Here is a 24,961-nt window from a genome sequence, read left to right as displayed (position 1 = left end):
ATGAATAGTATCAATAGTCAGTAAACACATGAATAGTATACGTCAGTAAACACATGAATAGTATATGTCAGTAAACACATGAATAGTATATGTCAGTAAACACATGAATAGTATATGTCAGTAAACACATGAATAGTATATGTCAGTAAACACATGAATAGTATACGTCAGTAAACACATGAATAGTATATGTCAGTAAACACATGAATAGTATATGTCAGTAAACACATGAATAGTATACGTCAGTAAACACATGAATAGTATATGTCAGTAAACACATGAATAGTATATGTCAGTAAACACATGAATAGTATATGTCAGTAAACACATGAATAGTATATGTCAGTAAACACATGAATAGTATATGTCAGTAAACACATGAATAGTATATCGTCAGTAAACACATGAATAGTATATGTCAGTAAACACATGAATAGTATATGTCAGTAAACACATGAATAGTATATGTCAGTAAACACATGAATAGTATATGTCAGTAAACACATGAATAGTATATGTCAGTAAACACATGAATAGTATATGTCAGTAAACACATGAATAGTATATGTCAGTAAACACATGAATAGTATACGTCAGTAAACACATGAATAGTATATGTCAGTAAACACATGAATAGTATATGTCAGTAAACACATGAATAGTATATGTCAGTAAACACATGAATAGTATATGTCAGTAAACACATGAATAGTATATGTCAGTAAACACATGAATAGTATATGTCAGTAAACACATGAATAGTATATGTCAGTAAACACATGAATAGTATATGTCAGTAAACACATGAATAGTATATGTCAGTAAACACATGAATAGTATATGTCAGTAAACACATGAATAGTATATGTCAGTAAACACATGAATAGTATATGTCAGTAAACACATGAATAGTATATGTCAGTAAACACATGAATAGTATATGTCAGTAAACACATGAATAGTATATGTCAGTAAACACATGAATAGTATATGTCAGTAAACACATGAATAGTATATGTCAGTAAACACATGAATAGTATATGTCAGTAAACACATGAATAGTATATGTCAGTAAACACATGAATAGTATATGTCAGTAAACACATGAATAGTATATCGTCAGTAAACACATGAATAGTATATGTCAGTAAACACATGAATAGTATATGTCAGTAAACACATGAATAGTATATGTCAGTAAACACATGAATAGTATATGTCAGTAAACACATGAATAGTATATGTCAGTAAACACATGAATAGTATATGTCAGTAAACACATGAATAGTATATGTCAGTAAACACATGAATAGTATATGTCAGTAAACACATGAATAGTATACGTCAGTAAACACATGAATAGTATATGTCAGTAAACACATGAATAGTATATGTCAGTAAACACATGAATAGTATATGTCAGTAAACACATGAATAGTATATGTCAGTAAACACATGAATAGTATATGTCAGTAAACACATGAATAGTATATGTCAGTAAACACATGAATAGTATATGTCAGTAAACACATGAATAGTATATGTCAGTAAACACATGAATAGTATATGTCAGTAAACACATGAATAGTATATGTCAGTAAACACATGAATAGTATATGTCAGTAAACACATGAATAGTATATGTCAGTAAACACATGAATAGTATATGTCAGTAAACACATGAATAGTATATGTCAGTAAACACATGAATAGTATATGTCAGTAAACACATGAATAGTATATGTCAGTAAACACATGAATAGTATATGTCAGTAAACACATGAATAGTATATGTCAGTAAACACATGAATAGTATATGTCAGTAAACACATGAATAGTATATGTCAGTAAACACATGAATAGTATATGTCAGTAAACACATGAATAGTATATGTCAGTAAACACATGAATAGTATATGTCAGTAAACACATGAATAGTATATGTCAGTAAACACATGAATAGTATATGTCAGTAAACACATGAATAGTATATGTCAGTAAACACATGAATAGTATATGTCAGTAAACACATGAATAGTATATGTCAGTAAACACATGAATAGTATATGTCAGTAAACACATGAATAGTATATGTCAGTAAACACATGAATAGTATATGTCAGTAAACACATGAATAGTATATGTCAGTAAACACATGAATAGTATACGTCAGTAAACACATGAATAGTATATGTCAGTAAACACATGAATAGTATATGTCAGTAAACACATGAATAGTATATGTCAGTAAACACATGAATAGTATATGTCAGTAAACACATGAATAGTATATGTCAGTAAACACATGAATAGTATATGTCAGTAAACACATGAATAGTATATGTCAGTAAACACATGAATAGTATATGTCAGTAAACACATGAATAGTATATGTCAGTAAACACATGAATAGTATATGTCAGTAAACACATGAATAGTATATGTCAGTAAACACATGAATAGTATATGTCAGTAAACACATGAATAGTATATGTCAGTAAACACATGAATAGTATATGTCAGTAAACACATGAATAGTATATGTCAGTAAACACATGAATAGTATATGTCAGTAAACACATGAATAGTATATGTCAGTAAACACATGAATAGTATATGTCAGTAAACACATGAATAGTATATGTCAGTAAACACATGAATAGTATACGTCAGTAAACACATGAATAGTATATGTCAGTAAACACATGAATAGTATATGTCAGTAAACACATGAATAGTATATGTCAGTAAACACATGAATAGTATATGTCAGTAAACACATGAATAGTATATGTCAGTAAACACATGAATAGTATATGTCAGTAAACACATGAATAGTATATGTCAGTAAACACATGAATAGTATATGTCAGTAAACACATGAATAGTATATGTCAGTAAACACATGAATAGTATATGTCAGTAAACACATGAATAGTATATGTCAGTAAACACATGAATAGTATATGTCAGTAAACACATGAATAGTATACGTCAGTAAACACATGAATAGTATACGTCAGTAAACACATGAATAGTATATGTCAGTAAACACATGAATAGTATATGTCAGTAAACACATGAATAGTATATGTCAGTAAACACATGAATAGTATACGTCAGTAAACACATGAATAGTATATGTCAGTAAACACATGAATAGTATATGTCAGTAAACACATGAATAGTATATGTCAGTAAACACATGAATAGTATATGTCAGTAAACACATGAATAGTATATGTCAGTAAACACATGAATAGTATATGTCAGTAAACACATGAATAGTATATGTCAGTAAACACATGAATAGTATATGTCAGTAAACACATGAATAGTATATGTCAGTAAACACATGAATAGTATATGTCAGTAAACACATGAATAGTATATGTCAGTAAACACATGAATAGTATATGTCAGTAAACACATGAATAGTATATGTCAGTAAACACATGAATAGTATATGTCAGTAAACACATGAATAGTATATGTCAGTAAACACATGAATAGTATATGTCAGTAAACACATGAATAGTATATGTCAGTAAACACATGAATAGTATATGTCAGTAAACACATGAATAGTATATGTCAGTAAACACATGAATAGTATATGTCAGTAAACACATGAATAGTATATGTCAGTAAACACATGAATAGTATATGTCAGTAAACACATGAATAGTATATGTCAGTAAACACATGAATAGTATATGTCAGTAAACACATGAATAGTATATGTCAGTAAACACATGAATAGTATATGTCAGTAAACACATGAATAGTATATGTCAGTAAACACATGAATAGTATATGTCAGTAAACACATGAATAGTATATGTCAGTAAACACATGAATAGTATATGTCAGTAAACACATGAATAGTATATGTCAGTAAACACATGAATAGTATATGTCAGTAAACACATGAATAGTATATGTCAGTAAACACATGAATAGTATACGTCAGTAAACACATGAATAGTATATGTCAGTAAACACATGAATAGTATATGTCAGTAAACACATGAATAGTATATGTCAGTAAACACATGAATAGTATATGTCAGTAAACACATGAATAGTATATGTCAGTAAACACATGAATAGTATATGTCAGTAAACACATGAATAGTATATGTCAGTAAACACATGAATAGTATATGTCAGTAAACACATGAATAGTATATGTCAGTAAACACATGAATAGTATATGTCAGTAAACACATGAATAGTATATGTCAGTAAACACATGAATAGTATATGTCAGTAAACACATGAATAGTATATGTCAGTAAACACATGAATAGTATATGTCAGTAAACACATGAATAGTATATGTCAGTAAACACATGAATAGTATATGTCAGTAAACACATGAATAGTATATGTCAGTAAACACATGAATAGTATATGTCAGTAAACACATGAATAGTATATGTCAGTAAACACATGAATAGTATATGTCAGTAAACACATGAATAGTATATGTCAGTAAACACATGAATAGTATATGTCAGTAAACACATGAATAGTATATGTCAGTAAACACATGAATAGTATATGTCAGTAAACACATGAATAGTATATGTCAGTAAACACATGAATAGTATATGTCAGTAAACACATGAATAGTATATGTCAGTAAACACATGAATAGTATATGTCAGTAAACACATGAATAGTATATGTCAGTAAACACATGAATAGTATATGTCAGTAAACACATGAATAGTATATGTCAGTAAACACATGAATAGTATATGTCAGTAAACACATGAATAGTATATGTCAGTAAACACATGAATAGTATATGTCAGTAAACACATGAATAGTATATGTCAGTAAACACATGAATAGTATATGTCAGTAAACACATGAATAGTATATGTCAGTAAACACATGAATAGTATATGTCAGTAAACACATGAATAGTATATGTCAGTAAACACATGAATAGTATACGTCAGTAAACACATGAATAGTATATGTCAGTAAACACATGAATAGTATATGTCAGTAAACACATGAATAGTATATGTCAGTAAACACATGAATAGTATATGTCAGTAAACACATGAATAGTATATGTCAGTAAACACATGAATAGTATATGTCAGTAAACACATGAATAGTATATGTCAGTAAACACATGAATAGTATATGTCAGTAAACACATGAATAGTATATGTCAGTAAACACATGAATAGTATATGTCAGTAAACACATGAATAGTATATGTCAGTAAACACATGAATAGTATATGTCAGTAAACACATGAATAGTATATGTCAGTAAACACATGAATAGTATATGTCAGTAAACACATGAATAGTATACGTCAGTAAACACATGAATAGTATATGTCAGTAAACACATGAATAGTATATGTCAGTAAACACATGAATAGTATATGTCAGTAAACACATGAATAGTATATGTCAGTAAACACATGAATAGTATATGTCAGTAAACACATGAATAGTATATGTCAGTAAACACATGAATAGTATATGTCAGTAAACACATGAATAGTATATGTCAGTAAACACATGAATAGTATATGTCAGTAAACACATGAATAGTATATGTCAGTAAACACATGAATAGTATACGTCAGTAAACACATGAATAGTATATGTCAGTAAACACATGAATAGTATATGTCAGTAAACACATGAATAGTATATGTCAGTAAACACATGAATAGTATACGTCAGTAAACACATGAATAGTATATGTCAGTAAACACATGAATAGTATATGTCAGTAAACACATGAATAGTATATGTCAGTAAACACATGAATAGTATATGTCAGTAAACACATGAATAGTATATGTCAGTAAACACATGAATAGTATATGTCAGTAAACACATGAATAGTATATGTCAGTAAACACATGAATAGTATATGTCAGTAAACACATGAATAGTATATGTCAGTAAACACATGAATAGTATATGTCAGTAAACACATGAATAGTATATGTCAGTAAACACATGAATAGTATATGTCAGTAAACACATGAATAGTATATGTCAGTAAACACATGAATAGTATATGTCAGTAAACACATGAATAGTATATGTCAGTAAACACATGAATAGTATATGTCAGTAAACACATGAATAGTATATGTCAGTAAACACATGAATAGTATATGTCAGTAAACACATGAATAGTATATGTCAGTAAACACATGAATAGTATATGTCAGTAAACACATGAATAGTATATGTCAGTAAACACATGAATAGTATACGTCAGTAAACACATGAATAGTATATGTCAGTAAACACATGAATAGTATATGTCAGTAAACACATGAATAGTATATGTCAGTAAACACATGAATAGTATATGTCAGTAAACACATGAATAGTATATGTCAGTAAACACATGAATAGTATATGTCAGTAAACACATGAATAGTATATGTCAGTAAACACATGAATAGTATATGTCAGTAAACACATGAATAGTATATGTCAGTAAACACATGAATAGTATATGTCAGTAAACACATGAATAGTATATGTCAGTAAACACATGAATAGTATATGTCAGTAAACACATGAATAGTATATGTCAGTAAACACATGAATAGTATATGTCAGTAAACACATGAATAGTATATGTCAGTAAACACATGAATAGTATATGTCAGTAAACACATGAATAGTATATGTCAGTAAACACATGAATAGTATATGTCAGTAAACACATGAATAGTATATGTCAGTAAACACATGAATAGTATATGTCAGTAAACACATGAATAGTATATGTCAGTAAACACATGAATAGTATATGTCAGTAAACACATGAATAGTATATGTCAGTAAACACATGAATAGTATATGTCAGTAAACACATGAATAGTATATGTCAGTAAACACATGAATAGTATATGTCAGTAAACACATGAATAGTATATGTCAGTAAACACATGAATAGTATATGTCAGTAAACACATGAATAGTATATGTCAGTAAACACATGAATAGTATATGTCAGTAAACACATGAATAGTATATGTCAGTAAACACATGAATAGTATATGTCAGTAAACACATGAATAGTATATGTCAGTAAACACATGAATAGTATATGTCAGTAAACACATGAATAGTATATGTCAGTAAACACATGAATAGTATATGTCAGTAAACACATGAATAGTATATGTCAGTAAACACATGAATAGTATATGTCAGTAAACACATGAATAGTATATGTCAGTAAACACATGAATAGTATATGTCAGTAAACACATGAATAGTATATGTCAGTAAACACATGAATAGTATATGTCAGTAAACACATGAATAGTATATGTCAGTAAACACATGAATAGTATATGTCAGTAAACACATGAATAGTATATGTCAGTAAACACATGAATAGTATATGTCAGTAAACACATGAATAGTATATGTCAGTAAACACATGAATAGTATAGTCAGTAAACACATGAATAGTATATGTCAGTAAACACATGAATAGTATATGTCAGTAAACACATGAATAGTATATGTCAGTAAACACATGAATAGTATATGTCAGTAAACACATGAATAGTATATGTCAGTAAACACATGAATAGTATATGTCAGTAAACACATGAATAGTATATGTCAGTAAACACATGAATAGTATATGTCAGTAAACACATGAATAGTATATGTCAGTAAACACATGAATAGTATATGTCAGTAAACACATGAATAGTATACGTCAGTAAACACATGAATAGTATGTCAGTAAACACATGAATAGTATATGTCAGTAAACACATGAATAGTATACGTCAGTAAACACATGAATAGTATATGTCAGTAAACACATGAATAGTATATGTCAGTAAACACATGAATAGTATACGTCAGTAAACACATGAATAGTATATGTCAGTAAACACATGAATAGTATATGTCAGTAAACACATGAATAGTATATGTCAGTAAACACATAAATAGTATATGTCAGTAAACACATGAATAGTATACGTCAGTAAACACATGAATAGTATGTCAGTAAACACATGAATAGTATATGTCAGTAAACACATGAATAGTATATGTCAGTAAACACATGAATAGTATATGTCAGTAAACACATGAATAGTATACGTCAGTAAACACATGAATAGTATATGTCAGTAAACACATGAATAGTATATGTCAGTAAACACATGAATAGTATATGTCAGTAAACACATGAATAGTATACGTCAGTAAACACATGAATAGTATATGTCAGTAAACACATGAATAGTATATGTCAGTAAACACATGAATAGTATATGTCAGTAAACACATGAATAGTATATGTCAGTAAACACATGAATAGTATATGTCAGTAAACACATGAATAGTATACGTCAGTAAACACATGAATAGTATATGTCAGTAAACACATGAATAGTATATGTCAGTAAACACATGAATAGTATATGTCAGTAAACACATGAATAGTATATGTCAGTAAACACATGAATAGTATACGTCAGTAAACACATGAATAGTATATGTCAGTAAACACATGAATAGTATATGTCAGTAAACACATGAATAGTATATGTCAGTAAACACATGAATAGTATACGTCAGTAAACACATGAATAGTATATGTCAGTAAACACATGAATAGTATATGTCAGTAAACACATGAATAGTATATGTCAGTAAACACATGAATAGTATACGTCAGTAAACACATGAATAGTATACGTCAGTAAACACATGAATAGTATATGTCAGTAAACACATGAATAGTATATGTCAGTAAACACATGAATAGTATATGTCAGTAAACACATGAATAGTATATGTCAGTAAACACATGAATAGTATATGTCAGTAAACACATGAATAGTATATGTCAGTAAACACATGAATAGTATATGTCAGTAAACACATGAATAGTATATGTCAGTAAACACATGAATAGTATATGTCAGTAAACACATGAATAGTATATGTCAGTAAACACATGAATAGTATATGTCAGTAAACACATGAATAGTATACGTCAGTAAACACATGAATAGTATATGTCAGTAAACACATGAATAGTATATGTCAGTAAACACATGAATAGTATATGTCAGTAAACACATGAATAGTATACGTCAGTAAACACATGAATAGTATACGTCAGTAAACACATGAATAGTATATGTCAGTAAACACATGAATAGTATATGTCAGTAAACACATGAATAGTATATGTCAGTAAACACATGAATAGTATATGTCAGTAAACACATGAATAGTATATGTCAGTAAACACATGAATAGTATATGTCAGTAAACACATGAATAGTATATGTCAGTAAACACATGAATAGTATATGTCAGTAAACACATGAATAGTATATGTCAGTAAACACATGAATAGTATACGTCAGTAAACACATGAATAGTATATGTCAGTAAACACATGAATAGTATATGTCAGTAAACACATGAATAGTATACGTCAGTAAACACATGAATAGTATACGTCAGTAAACACATGAATAGTATATGTCAGTAAACACATGAATAGTATATGTCAGTAAACACATGAATAGTATACGTCAGTAAACACATGAATAGTATATGTCAGTAAACACATGAATAGTATATGTCAGTAAACACATGAATAGTATATGTCAGTAAACACATGAATAGTATACGTCAGTAAACACATGAATAGTATACGTCAGTAAACACATGAATAGTATATGTCAGTAAACACATGAATAGTATATGTCAGTAAACACATGAATAGTATATGTCAGTAAACACATGAATAGTATACGTCAGTAAACACATGAATAGTATATGTCAGTAAACACATGAATAGTATACGTCAGTAAACACATGAATAGTATATGTCAGTAAACACATGAATAGTATACGTCAGTAAACACATGAATAGTATATGTCAGTAAACACATGAATAGTATATGTCAGTAAACACATGAATAGTATATGTCAGTAAACACATGAATAGTATACGTCAGTAAACACATGAATAGTATACGTCAGTAAACACATGAATAGTATATGTCAGTAAACACATGAATAGTATATGTCAGTAAACACATGAATAGTATATGTCAGTAAACACATGAATAGTATATGTCAGTAAACACATGAATAGTATATGTCAGTAAACACATGAATAGTATATGTCAGTAAACACATGAATAGTATATGTCAGTAAACACATGAATAGTATACGTCAGTAAACACATGAATAGTATATGTCAGTAAACACATGAATAGTATATGTCAGTAAACACATGAATAGTATATGTCAGTAAACACATGAATAGTATATGTCAGTAAACACATGAATAGTATACGTCAGTAAACACATGAATAGTATATGTCAGTAAACACATGAATAGTATAAGCTGGCCCTATATCACACGGTGCTACAGTACTATGAGCTGGCTCTATATCACACGGTGCTACAGTACTATGAACTGGCTCTTTATCACACAGTGCTACAGTACTATGAGCTGGCTCTATATCATACGGTGCTACAGTACTATGAGCTGGCTCTATATCATACGGTGCTACAGTACTATGAGCTGGCTCTTTATCACACAGTGCTACAGTACTATGAGCTGGCTCTATATCACACGGTGCTACAGTGCTATGAGCTGACTCTATATCACACGGTGCTACAGTACTATGAGCTGGCTCTATATCACACGGTGCTACAGTACTATGAGCTGGCTCTATATCACACGGTGCTACAGTACTATGAGCTGGCTCTATATCACACGGTGCTACAGTACTATGAGCTGGCTCTATATGACACGGTGCTACAGTGCTATGAGCTGGCTCTATATCACACGGTGCTACAGTACTATGAGCTGGCTCTATATCACACGGTGCTACAGTACTATGAGCTGGCTCTATATGACACGGTGCTACAGTACTATGAGCTGGCTCTATATGACACGGTGCTACAGTACTATGAGCTGGCTCTATATGACACGGTGCTACAGTACTATGAGCTGGCTCTATATCACACGGTGCTACAGTACTATGAGCTGGCTCTATATCACATGGTGCTACAGTACTATGAGCTGGCTCTATATGACACGGTGCTACAGTGCTATGAGCTGGCTCTATATCACACGGTGCTACAGTACTATGAGCTGGCTCTATATCACATGGTGCTACAGTACTATGAGCTGGCTCTATATGACACGGTGCTACAGTACTATGAGCTGGCTCTATATGACACGGTGCTACAGTACTATGAGCTGGCTCTATATGACACGGTGCTACAGTACTATGAGCTGGCTCTATATCACACGGTGCTACAGTACTATGAGCTGGCTCTATATCACATGGTGCTACAGTACTATGAGCTGGCTCTATATGACACGGTGCTACAGTGCTATGAGCTGGCTCTATATCACACGGTGCTACAGTACTATGAGCTGGCTCTATATCACATGGTGCTACAGTACTATGAGCTGGCTCTATATGACACGGTGCTACAGTGCTATGAGCTGGCTCTATATCACACGGTGCTACAGTACTATGAGCTGGCTCTATATCACATGGTGCTACAGTACTATGAGCTGGCTCTATATGACACGGTGCTACAGTGCTATGAGCTGGCTCTATATCACACGGTGCTACAGTACTATGAGCTGGCTCTATATCACATGGTGCTACAGTACTATGAGCTGGCTCTATATGACACGGTGCTACAGTTGGTGTGTCTTCACACCCATCAGATGTGTCAGCAGCCCAGAAAGGCGACACAAAAAGATGTCACACATGGAAGTTCATCTAAGTTCCAAGTGGCGTTTTGGGGTAAAATTGGCTTCTTTTTCCACCTGAAGTTTTATTTGTGTTCACTTCTTAGCTGACCTTCTTTGATGTGGTGGTCAAAAGTCTACGTACACTTGTAAAGAACATCAGGAACGTTCTTTAAGTGTACGTAGACTTTTGACCACCACTGTAGCTGACCTTCTTCTCCCGACGAGCAGTTACCATGGCAACAGTCACAACACACCTGTTAACAAATGAATCTCCATCATTTTGCAAAATGCCAATTATTGAATGATTTATTTCAGCCAACTTATCCCTAGCCCCTTCCTGCTCTGTCACTGATAAAACTCTAATGGCCACTTGCCCATACTTTGTCAGCTTGAGTGTACTTGAAGAGACATTTATAGTAGGCAGAAGTAACTACTGACTTTATAAACATGAAACAATTACATTATTTGTGATGGTATAAAAATGTAGATGTAATCATTGTAGTAACGACTAGTTCTTCTACTTGGTATCATTACAAGTGAGTGTCTTGTGTTAGCAGTTAGCTATTGTATCCTCCTACAGTGAAGCATATTTAGCTAGTCCTCGTCCTCCAGTGATAATGCTACTTGTAAGAAAGGTACTTTATTTGTCACCATGGCGGCGGAGATGTGTGGTTTAGAAGGAGCTGAAACATTTCTAGCTATGTTTTTATTGTTAGCTTTGTGTTTGTGTTAGCATGCATGCTAGCATTGTGCACCATGTCAATGGAAACAAAAAAAAGTACCGGTATTTTAGTACTTTATGAGAATGTGTAGAATAGTTTACTGTCTGCAGTCACTTGAAATGTCCACTGAGACACAAAAATCCAAAGAAAAGGCCACTCCGATTGTTGTGATGTTAGCATTAGCATGTGGCTAGCATGCTTGTGTGGACAGAAAAAAGCCAAAGACAAAGCAAAACTCACACAGACCTCAAGTTGCTGCTAGCGTGGGCATGGAGAATGCTAGAAAGATGTTCTCATGGCCATGATGGTGGTGGGTGTTGATGGACTGAGTCACGCCGCCTGGTCGGGAAGCGCCGCTGCTGAGTCAACAGCCAGCCTGTTGCCTAGCAACCCCTGTGTGGAGCCCCAGCTCAGGCTCTCTGCCTAGACGGGTCTGGTCGGCCCATCAAACAGTGTGTGTCTTTATCACTTCTCTTCATGCAGCAGCAAAGATGCTAACTGTGCTATACAGTGTGTGTGTGTGTGTGTGTGTGTGTGTGTGTGTGTGTGTGTGTGTGTGTGTGTGTGTGTGTGTGTGTGTTGAGGAATCTCTCTCTGAATGAAAGTTGTCTCGTACCCGCACTCTTTTACTATGAAGCCACGCTGTTGTAACACCTGGCTTGGCGTCGTCTTGCTGAAATAAGCAGGGGCGTCCATGATAACAACATATGTTGTATGTACCTTCCAGCATGAATGGTGCCTTCACAGATGTGTAAGTTACCCATGTCTTGGCCACTAATACACCCCCATACCATCACACATGCTGCCTTTTACACCTTCACCCTAGAACAGTCCCCATGCTTCTTTTCCTCTTTGCTCCAAAAACAATTTGCAATGTGGACTCGTCAGACCACAGAAGACTTTTCCACTTTGTATCATCTTAGATGAGCTCGGGCCCAGCGAAGCGTTTCTGGGTGTTGTTGATAAATGGCATGGTAGAGTTTTAACTTGCACTTACAGATGTAGCGACCAACTGTAGTTACTGACAGTGGTTTTCTGAAGTGTTCCTGAGCCCATGTGGTGATATCCTTTCCTTTACACACTGATGTGGCTTTTTGATGCCTGAGGGATCCAAGGTGTGTAATATCATGGCTTACATTCTCTGAACCTTTTGATGATATCACGGAGCATAGATGGTGAAATCCCTCAATTCCTTGTTGACAAATGTTGTTCTTAAACAATTTGCTCAGGCATTTGTTGACAAAGTGGTGACCCTTGACCTGTGACCCTTGACCTGTGACCCTCGCCCCGTCCTTGTTTGTGAATGAGTGAGCATTTCATGGAAGCTGCTTTTATACCCAATCATGTCTTTCTCACTTCCTGCATCCTCCTCATCCTCCTCATCCTCCTCCTCATCCTCCTCATCCTCCTCATCCTCCTCGTCCTCCTCGTCCTCCACAGCCTGCCCCTTTGGCTCCGCCTCTTTCATTCCCAAACATGGGCGTGCTTCCATGTGAGGGTGGGAGGCAGCAGGTGGGCTTCTGGCTCCCCAACACATGACGGGAGTATTTATAGCTTTAGTTGTACACAAGATGGAGACGTGTCCTTCTGTGTTGTCAGCAGAAGGCGTGTAGCTAGTGCCATCTTATTCAAGTGTAGCTAGTGCCATCTTATTCAAGTGTAGCTAGTGCCATCTTATTCAAGTGTAGCTAGTGCCATCTTATTCAAGTGTAGCTAGTGCCATCTTATTCAAGTGTAGCTAGTGCCATCTTATTCAAGTGAAGCAAGAGCCATCTTATTCAAGTGTAGCTAGTGCCATCTTATTCAAGTGAAGCAAGTGCCATCTTATTCAAGTGAAGCAAATGCCATCTTATTCAAGTGTAGCTAGTGCCATCTTATTCAAGTGTAGCTAGTGCCATCTTATTCAAGTGTAGCTAGTGCCATCTTATTCAAGTGAAGCAAGTGCCATCTTATTGAAGTGTAGCTAGTGCCATCTTATTTAAGTGTAGCTAGCGCCATCTTATTCAAGTGTAGCTAGCGCCATCTTATTCAAGTGTAGCTAGTGCCATCTTATTCATTTGAAGCAAGTGCCATCTTATTCAAATGAAGCAAATGCCATCTTATTCAAGTGTAGCTAGTGCCATCTTATTCAAGTGTAGCTAGTGCCTTCTTATTCAAGTGAAGCAAGTGCTATCTTATTCAAGTGTAGCTAGTGCCATCTTATTCAAGTGTAGCTAGTGCCTTCTTATTCAAGTGTAGCTAACGCCATCTTATTCAAGTGTAGCTAGTGCCATCTTATTCAAGTGTAGCTAGCGCCATCTTATTCAAGTGAAGCAAGTGCCATCTTATTCAAGTGTAGCTAGCGCCATCTTATTCAAGTGTAGCTAGCGCCATCTTATTCAAGTGTAGCTAGCGCCATCTTATTCAAGTGTAGCTAGTGCCATCTTATTCAAGTGTAGCTAGTGCCATCTTATTCAAGTGTAGCTAGTACCATCTTATTCAAGTGAAGCAAGTGCCATCTTATTCAAGTGTAGCTAGTACCATCTTATTCAAGTGTAGCTAGCGCCATCTTATTCAAGTGAAGCAAGTGCCATCTTATTCAAGTGTAGCTAGCGCCATCTTATTCAAGTGTAGCTAGCGCCATCGTATTCAAGTGTAGCTAGCGCCATCGTATTCAAGTGTAGCTAGCGCCATCGTATTCAAGTGTAGCTAGTGCCATCTTATTCAAGTGAAGCAAGTGCCATCTTATTCAAGTGAAGCAAGTGCCATCTTATTCAAGTGTAGCTAGTGCCATCTTATTCAAGTGAAGCAAGAGCCATCTTATTCAAGTGTAGCTAGTGCCATCTTATTCAAGTGTAGCTAGTGCCATATTATTCAAGTGTAGCTAGTGCCAATGAATGTTTCTTCACTGTGACAAATGTATCTGCTGATAGTTTGGAACATGTCCTTGCAGTGTAGCTTCGTTTCAAGGGGAGGAAAACTTCAGCCCGTAAGTGAGAATGGTGGCAGGGGTTCCAATTGTTGTGTCCTTGATTGTGTGGAACAAAGAAGTGCAAATGGGAATGAACAGGAATGCTTCCGGGATGAAAAACTAGACTAAGACCATCATTTGGATGAGGGAATGGTTGAAAGTTGTGGGAGGAGTAGATGACAGAAAGAAAATACGGAAACTATTGAAATCCGGTAAGACCAGTAGTTTTTGGAAAAGTTTGTTTGAGGAACCCACAAGTCCTTCAGGTTCTGACAGGACGATGGGGACGAGCGATGTGGGAGTTCTAGTGAAACTAGTGAAGTAAATCATGTGTTCCAGGGGGATGAAAGTTGGAAGTGTTCCATCAATGTTTGAAGTCATGTTTGACCATTTTTCACTGGAAATGAATGTCATGGTTGACCATTTTTATTGGCGTGCTAAAAGGGGGCGGGGCCTAATGACAGCGAGAGGCGGACCATCTGCAGAGGGCTAAAGAGGATGACACTCGGGCCCTCAGGGTCTGATGCCATTTGGTTGTTGCTTGCGCGAGGAAACACACACACACACACACACACACACACACACACACACACAAACACACACACACAAACACACACACACTGTGGCTGACTAACACACATTTCCCAGAGTCCCCGTTGTGTTGTAATTTGGAGCGCAGCGAGCCCACTGGGCACACGGTGCCTGTTGGTCCCTCTAAACTGGTCCCTGCTCACAAACACAAGAGCCTGTTTTTTCACCTTGAGCAATGATGTAGAGTGCATGAGAAAGTGACAAAGGACAAGGCTGTGTAGCACAACACATCACAACCGATGTTGTGAGGAGCACTTTGAAGGCACTACATGCAGCTACTGCCATCTGGTGGAGTTGATGAGTAACTACACTAGCAGGTCGCCTACAGCCACCGTTCCTCCTATCCTCAATGTTTTTAACCCTCCACTTACTAGACACTGTTATTTGTGTAGATGAAGGCTACACAGAAGCTCCTCATTAGTTCATCTACTGATTTGTTTGGACAAATCAGTAGATGAACTAATGAGGGTCGTTTCATCCTCCCTAAAAGTTCCCTCAAATAAATGTCATCAAAGTAGTTATTGCACTGGTGACCCAGCATGCACTCTGTTTTCTTGCAGACGTACTAAACACATCAACTAGTATGTGCTCTCTCTCTGCACTCCAAAGTAAAACACCTTTCTGTTTTTAGCAAGGCTGTTGTCATGGAAACCAGACCTAATTGCAGACAAAGTTTTTTCACCTGTTTTTTCCATTCCTGTTTTTCTTCTGAGCGCGTGGGCGGGGCCTCACAGCCCCGTTGCTTTGTCACCTTATTATGGAGGATGAAGTGTGTGTTGCATGTAGAACCGTGAAACGAGGTCCTCCAAGTACTTCACAACCAGACAACCTACCCTAATAACTGAAATTGTGGAGGATGAAGTGTGTGTTGGGCATGTAGGACCGTGAAAGGAGGTCCTCAGTGTGTTTCACCTCCTAATAACTGAAATTATGGAGGTGTGAAGTGTGTGTTGGGCATGTAGGACCATGAAAGGAGGTCCTCAGTGTGTTTCACAACCAGACAACCTACCCTAATAACTGAAATGATGGAGGATATAGTGTCTGTTGGGCATGTAGGACCATGAAAGGAGGTCCTCAGTGTGTTTCACAACCAGACAACCTACCCTAATAACTGAAATGATGGAGGAGGAAGTGTGTGTTGGGCATGTAGGACCATGAAAGGAGGTCCTCAGTGTGTTCCACAACCAGACAACCTACCCTAATAACTGAAATTATGGAGGTGTGAAGTGTGTGTTGGACATGTAGGACCATGAAAGGAGGTTCTCAGTGTGTTTCACAACCAGACAACCTACCCTAATAGCTGAAATTATGGAGGTGTGAAGTGTGTGTTGAGCATGTAGGACCATGAAAGGAGGTCCTCAGTGTGTTTCATAACAAGACAACCTACCCTAATAACTGAAATGATGGAGGTGTGAAGTGTGTGTTGGACATGTAGGACCATGAAAGGAGGTCCTCAGTGTGTTTCACAACCAGACAACCTACCCTAATAACTGAAATTATGGAGGTGTGAAGTGTGTGTTGGACATGTAAGACCATGAAAGGAGGTCCTCAGTGTGTTCCACCACCAGACAACCTACCCTAATAACTGAAATTGTGGAGGATGAAGTGTGTGTTGGGCATGTAGGACGTAACATTGTAACACGTAACATTTTAACACGTAACATTGTAACACGTAACATAGTAACACATAACATTGTAACACATAACATAGTAACACGTAACATTGTAACACGTAACATAGTAACACAGTAACATGTAACATTGTAACACATAACATAGTAACAAGTAACATTGTAACACGTAACATAGTAACACGTAACATTGTAACAAGTAACATTGTAACACGTAACATAGTAACATTGTAACAAGTAACATTGCAACACGTAACATTGTAATAAGTAACATAGTAACAAGTAACATTGCAACAAGTACCATTGTAACACGTAACATTGTAACAAGTAACATAGTAACAAGTAACATTGTAACACGTAACATTGTAACACGTAACATTGTAACACATAACATTGTAACAAGTAACATAGTAACACATAACATCGCAACACGTAACATTGTAACACGTAACATAGTAACACATAACATCGCAACACGTAACATTGTAACAAGTAACATAGTAACAAGTAACATTGTAACACGTAACATAGTAACACGTAACATTGTAACAAGCAACATTGTTGTAACAAGTAACATTGTAACACGTAACATTGTAACAAGCAACATTGTTGTAACACGTAACATTGTAACACGTAACATAGTAATATGTAACATTGTAACAAGCAACATTGTTGTAACAAGTAACATTGTAACAAGTAACATAGTAACATTGTAACACGTAACATCATAAGACCAAACGTCGTTACACAAAACGTACTAACCTGCGTGCGTGCGTGCGTGTGTGTGTGTGTGTGTGCGTGTGTGTATGTGTGTGTGTGTGTGTGTGTGTGTGTGTGTGTGTGTGTGTGTGTGTGTGTGTGTGTGTGTGTGAGGTGCTTTGAGGACGTTGGCAGGTTGTCCTGACAACATGCAGAGACAAGGTCATGTTGATGTGAAGGTCACGTGGTTTTCCTGCCAGCACATAGTGGAGGAGGAAGGGTGGAGGAGGGAGGGTGGAGGAGAGGATGGAAAATGGAGGGAAGGAAGTGGTGGACAGAGAAGGAGAAAGGAGGGAGGAAAAGAAAGATGCTTAATGGAGGAGAAATGATTGAGGAGGAGTGATGGAGGATGAGTGATGGAGGAGTGATGGAGGAGTGATGGAGGATGAGTGATGGAGGAGTGATGGAGGAGTGATAGAAGAGTGATGGAGGAGGAGTGATGGAGGAGTGATGGAGGAGTGATGGAGGAGGAGTGATGGAGGAGTGATGGAGGAGTGATGGAGGAGTGATGGAGGAGGAGTGATGGAGGAGTGATGGAGGAGGAGTGATGGAGGAGTGATGGAGGAGTGATGGAGGAGTGATGGAGGAGTGATGGAGGAGGAGTGATGGAGGAGTGATGGAGGAGTGATGGAGGAGTGATGGAGGAGGAGTGATGGAGGAGTGATGGAGGAGGAGTGATGGAGGAGTGATAGAAGAGTGATGGAGGAGTGATGGAGGAGATATGGTCACACACACACTGCTGTTCAAAATGACTCAACAGTGTGTGTGTGTGTGTGTGTGTGTGTGTGTGTGTGTGTGTGTGTGTGTGTGTGTGTGTGTGTGTGTGTGTGTGTGTGTGTGTGTACTTGGCAGTGCCCACGTTTGCTTGTGCTCCAACTTCACTGATGATGATGATGATGATGATGATGATGATGATGATGATGATGATACAGTCAACGTTACCTTAGTTACATGTACACACCTGTTGGAACAGCAAGTGTCTTATGATTGAGGAGGAGTGATGGAGGATGAGTGATGGAGGAGTGATGGAGGAGTGATGGAGGAGTGATGGAGGAGTGATGGAGGATGAGTGATGGAGGAGTGATGGAGGAGTGATAGAAGAGTGATGGAGGAGGAGTGATGGAGGAGTGATGGAGGAGTGATGGAGGAGGAGTGATGGAGGAGTGATGGAGGAGTGATGGAGGAGTGATGGAGGAGGAGTGATGGAGGAGTGATGGAGGAGGAGTGATGGAGGAGTGATGGAGGAGTGATGGAGGAGTGATGGAGGAGTGATGGAGGAGGAGTGATGGAGGAGTGATGGAGGAGTGATGGAGGAGTGATGGAGGAGGAGTGATGGAGGAGTGATGGAGGAGGAGTGATGGAGGAGTGATAGAAGAGTGATGGAGGAGTGATGGAGGAGATATGGTCACACACACACTGCTGTTCAAAATGACTCAACAGTGTGTGTGTGTGTGTGTGTGTGTGTGTGTGTGTGTGTGTGTGTGTGTGTGTGTGTGTGTGTGTGTGTGTGTGTGTGTACTTGGCAGTGCCCACGTTTGCTTGTGCTCCAACTTCACTGATGATGATGATGATGATGATGATGATGATGATGATGATGATGATACAGTCAACGTTACCTTAGTTACATGTACACACCTGTTGGAACAGCAAGTGTCTTACAAGTGTAAAAAGAAGTGTAGAGTCATCAATCAATCAATGTTTATTTATATAGCCCTAAATCACAAGTGTCTCAAAGGGCTGCACAAGCCACAACGACATCCTCGGTACAAAGCCCACATAAGGGCAAGGAAAAACTCACCCCAGTGGGACATCGATGTGAATGACTATGAGAAACCTTGGAGAGGACCGCATATGTGGGTAACCCCCCCCCCCCCCCCCCCCCTCTAGGGGAGACCGAATGCAATGGATGTCGAGTGGGTCTGACATAATATTGTGAGAGTCCAGTCCATAGTGGATCTAACATAATAGTGAGAGTCCAGTCCATAGTGGATCTAACATAATAGTGAGAGAGTCCAGTCCATAGTGGATCTAACATAATAGTGAGAGAGTCCAGTCCATAGTGGATCTAACATAATAGTAAGAGTCCAGTCCATAGTGGATCTAACATAATAGTGTGAGAGTCCAGTCCATATTGTGAGAGTCTTCATCCTCTTAGATCCTGCTTCATGTCCCATGCCGAAGTAAGTTTTTGTTCCATGTTTATAGTCTTTTTGGTTTCATAGTTTGTTCTCCGCCATTGTGCACGCCTTTTGTTTACTTCTTTTTCTTTTAGTAATTATAAAATGAATTATGTACTTACATTCCCGTCTCGCCCGAGCCAACTTTCCGTTGCCTTCCGGAAAAGCAAACACCCAGGACCAAGTCTTGACAAGTAACACTCTTAATGTGAGACTCAAAGGAGAGAGTTGGGTGGAAGATAATACTCAGATTCTTTATAGAGTGTAATTGTTTGGTTGTCAAATGTTAAGGTGGTATTATTAGAGTCATGAAGAGCAAGTGTCTTACAAGTGTAAAAAGAAGACTGGGTGTGTTCCTCCTTATAAGCACTACCATGCTAACCCCTCTCGTCTTGCAGTGTGGAAGCTGATCCGAGGTGTCCGGAGTCGCTCCCTTTTCCTGACTCGTCATACGGCCCCCCGCCTGCCTTCCATCCCTTTGGCCCCTGTGAGCCCTACACCACCTCCAGCAGGCCCCTGGGAGCCCCCCACACACAGGTGACCACACCACACCTGTTGGTGGCTTGTGGGTGGGATTCGTGAAACTAGAAAGCTGATTGGCTGTTCCCCCTTTAGGACTCCTCCCCCCCCAGCCCTGCCAGCCTGCTCTGGGCTCAGAGGAGTCGCCTACAGCCGGCCAGCCTGGCTCTCCGCAAGCAGGAGGAGGAGGACAGCAGACGCTGCAAGGCCCTCCATGACAGCTATGAGCTCTCTGCTGACCTCCAGGACAAGAAGGTGAGTGAGTGAGTGAGTGAGAGAGAGAGAGTGATTGCTATGATATGGTGTGATGTGTCAGGTGGAGATGCTGGAGAGGAAGTATGGAGGGCAGTTTGTGTCCAGGAGGGCAGCGAAGACCATCCAGACGGCCTTCAGACAATATCGCATCAACAAGAACTTCCAGAGGCTGAGGAGTTCTGCCTCTGAGAGCAGGATGACTCCACGCATCATCTTGTCCAACATGAGGATGCAGGTGTGTGACCACACACACACACACACACACACACACACACACACACACACACACACACACACACACACACACACACACACACACACACACACGAGTTAATAACACTTCACTTTCTCTCACAGTACTCTTTTGATGAGCGTCAACCGCCGGGTCAAGGGTCAGCAGGTCAGCAGGGGTCAGAGGACATGGATGACTCCTTCACCAAACAGGTCAACAACATTCTCTCTTACCTGCAGGTCACCTCCAAGCCTGCGTGGGGCGCTAATGCTTCTTTCACAGCAGCTTCTTTCCTTTCTAAGAGAACCAGACTTTAGCTCCAGCATGAACACTTTAAGTAGCTCAGAACGCTAGCTAGATAACTTTTAAAAGCCAGACAAACTACTTCCTGCTCCAGAAATGTCCAGTAGTTGTCCAAATCAATCAATCAATCATCCATCCATCCATCCATCTTCTTCCGCTTATCCGAGGTCGGGTCGCGGGGGCAGCAGCTTAAGCAGGGAAGCCCAGACTTCCCTCTCCCCAGCCACTTCGTCCAGCTCTTCCTGTGGGACCCCGAGGCGTTCCCAGGCCAGCTGGGAGACATAGTCTTCCCAACGTGTCCTGGGTCTTCCCCGCGGCCTCCTACCGGTGGGACGTGCCCTAAACACCTCCCTAGGGAGGCGTTCGGGTGGCATCCTGACCAGATGCCCGAACCACCTCATCTGGCTCCTCTCCATGTGGAGGAGCAGCGGCTTTACTTTGAGCTCCCCCCGGATGGCAGAGCTTCTCACCCTATCTCTAAGGGAGAGCCCCGCCACCCGGCGGAGGAAACTCATTTGGGCCGCTTGTACCCGTGATCTTGTCCTTTCGGTCATAACCCAAAGCTCATGACCATAGGTGAGGATGGGAATGTAGATCGACCGGTAAATTGAGAGCTTTGCCTTCCGGCTCAGCTCCTTCTTCACCACAACGGATCGATACAGCGTCCGCATTACTGAAGACGCCGCACCGATCCGCCTGTCGATCTCACGATCCACTCTTCCCCCACTCGTGAACAAGACTCCGAGGTACTTGAACTCCTCCACTTGGGGCAAGATCTCCTCCCCAACCCGGAGATGGCACTCCACCCTTTTCCGGGCGAGAACCATGGACTCGGACTTGGAGGTGCTGATTCTCATCCCAGTCGCTTCACACTCGGCTGCGAACCGATCCAGTGAGAGCTGAAGATCCTAGCCAGATGAAGCCATCAGGACCACATCATCTGCAAAAAGCAGAGACCTAATCCTGCAGCCACCAAACCAGATCCCCTCAACGCCTTGACTGCGCCTAGAAATTCTGTCCATAAAAGTTATGAACAGAATCGGTGACAAAGGGCAGCCTTGGCGGAGTCCAACCTTCACTGGAAACGTGTCCGACTTACTACCGGCAATGCGGACCAAGCTCTGGCACTGATCATACAGGGAGCGGACCGCCACAATAAGACAGTCCGATACCCCATACTCTCTGAGCACTCCCCACAGGACTTCCCGAGGGACACGGTCGAATGCCTTCTCCAAGTCCACAAAGCACATGTAGACTGGTTGGGCAAACTCCCATGCACCCTCAAGGACCCTGCCGAGAGTATAGAGCTGGTCCACAGTTCCACGACCAGGACGAAAACCACACTGTTCCTCCTGAATCCGAGGTTCGACTATCCGGCGTAGCCTCCTCTCCAGTACACCTGAATAGACCTTACCGGGAAGGCTGAGGAGTGTGATCCCACGATAGTTAGAACAATCAATCAATCAATCAATGTTTATTTATATGATTAGTTTGCAATTGTGTGTGTCAGGTGACGTCGCTGGCGGACTCCATGGACGACTCTCTCACCTGCCAGTCAGGTCGCGAGGACTCCCAGGAGGCGGGGGGAGAGGGCGAGGAGGACGAGGAGGACGAGGAGGAGGAGGAAGAGGAGGAGGAGGAAGAAGAGGAGGAGGAAGACTACAGAGAGTGCACCTGGCGCGGAAGCTCCGCCTCCTCCTCACGCCGCCACGTGGTGGGCCAGGCGGGCAGCATGCACGAGGACAGCACGGCCACCTCCTTCAGTGACGTCACGCTCTACATGGACGACGGCTGCCTCCCCTCCTCACCCCTCTCCCGACCCCCCTCCTCACCCCTCTCATGCCCCGCCTCCAGCTCCGACGCCGAGTACTGGGGCGGCGGAGGCGGCCGGGAGGACGGCCGAGAGACGGAGCGAGGGAGCGACGCCGGCCGCAGGAGCAGCCGGGGGGAGTACCGGGGCAGGGCCGGGGGAGGCGGGGGAGGAGGGCACCTTCCTGTCTTGACCATAGAGCCGCCCAGCGACAGCTCGGTGGACATGAGTGACAGGTCAGCACGGCCAAAGGGGAAGGGGAGAGAGAGTGAGGCTCAATTATTAAACTTTGTCGTCTCCAGGTCCGAGCGAGGCTCTATCGGCCGGCTGGTGTACGAGCAGGAGCCGCCAGGGGTGGAGCACGGAGACCAGAGGGAGCAGCGGGGAGGCGACGGCGAGAGCGGGGAGGAGGAGCCAGGAGGGGGCGGGGCAGGAAGCAGCGAGGCCGAGTCGCCGCAGGGAACCATCAAACACAAACCCAACGGCCGCTCGGTGGTGACGGCGCAGGGACAAACACGGTGCTCCGCCCCCCCTGCTGTGCCCCTCCCCTCAGCCCGCACCCTGCCCCCCCAGGGGCTGCCTCACCCGCTCCAGCACGCCCACCCCCACCCGTCGCCCCTGCCCCACCTGCCCACCGTCCTCCACCACCACCCGCAGTACAATCACATGATGCACCACGGGCACGCCTACCTGCCGCACTTCCCCCAGCACCACTACCACCACCTGCACCACCACCACGCTTACCCGGAACCCCCTTCCTCGCCCGTGCCCCCTCTGACGCCACTTTCCCCGCTGCCGCCGTCCTCCGCCAACATGGACGCCCATCCGCACCTGCACCACCCGCACCTGCACCACCACCTGCACCACCACCTGCTGTGCTCCGACGGCGACAACGAGAGCGTCAACTCCACCACCACCAACTCCAACGACGACACCACCGTCAACAACGGCAGCTCGGGCTCGTCGTCACGGGACAGCCTGCGTGAACCCGTGGGTGTGGCCTCGCTGGGCAAGCAGACCTACCAGCGCGAGAGCCGCCACAGCTGGGACTCGCCCGCCTTCAACAACGACGTGGTGCAGCGGCGCCACTACCGCATCGGACTCAACCTCTTTAACAAGTAGGAGCACCCTTTCCTCTCTCAACTTGTGCATGCTCACTAGAACCCTCCCTAAAGGTTCTGACCAGGTTCTGTCCGTACTACCGACCCATGTCCAGTCAAACAT

General features: G+C 40.1%; 1 protein-coding gene across 1 annotated transcript in view; it reads left to right on the top strand.

The window, feature by feature from the left end:
• Positions 1-24,961, top strand: part of LOC133573215 (uncharacterized) — a 52,673-nt gene that overhangs the window by 9,531 nt on the left and 18,181 nt on the right. The window contains exons 4-10 of the mRNA XM_072912770.1: positions 10,442-11,840; positions 21,004-21,155; positions 21,234-21,392; positions 21,454-21,627; positions 21,750-21,836; positions 23,438-23,973; positions 24,040-24,855. Of these exons, the coding sequence (XP_072768871.1) occupies positions 10,442-11,840; positions 21,004-21,155; positions 21,234-21,392; positions 21,454-21,627; positions 21,750-21,836; positions 23,438-23,973; positions 24,040-24,855 (3,323 nt within the window). The remainder of the gene's footprint in view (positions 1-10,441; positions 11,841-21,003; positions 21,156-21,233; positions 21,393-21,453; positions 21,628-21,749; positions 21,837-23,437; positions 23,974-24,039; positions 24,856-24,961) is intronic.

The sequence above is a fragment of the Nerophis lumbriciformis genome, linkage group LG01 (genome assembly GCF_033978685.3).
Source record: "Nerophis lumbriciformis linkage group LG01, RoL_Nlum_v2.1, whole genome shotgun sequence".
NCBI classification, from domain to species: Eukaryota; Metazoa; Chordata; class Actinopteri; order Syngnathiformes; family Syngnathidae; genus Nerophis; species Nerophis lumbriciformis.
The sequence above is the reverse complement of the archived record's forward strand: the minus strand, read 5'-3'. Positions and strand labels throughout refer to the sequence as shown.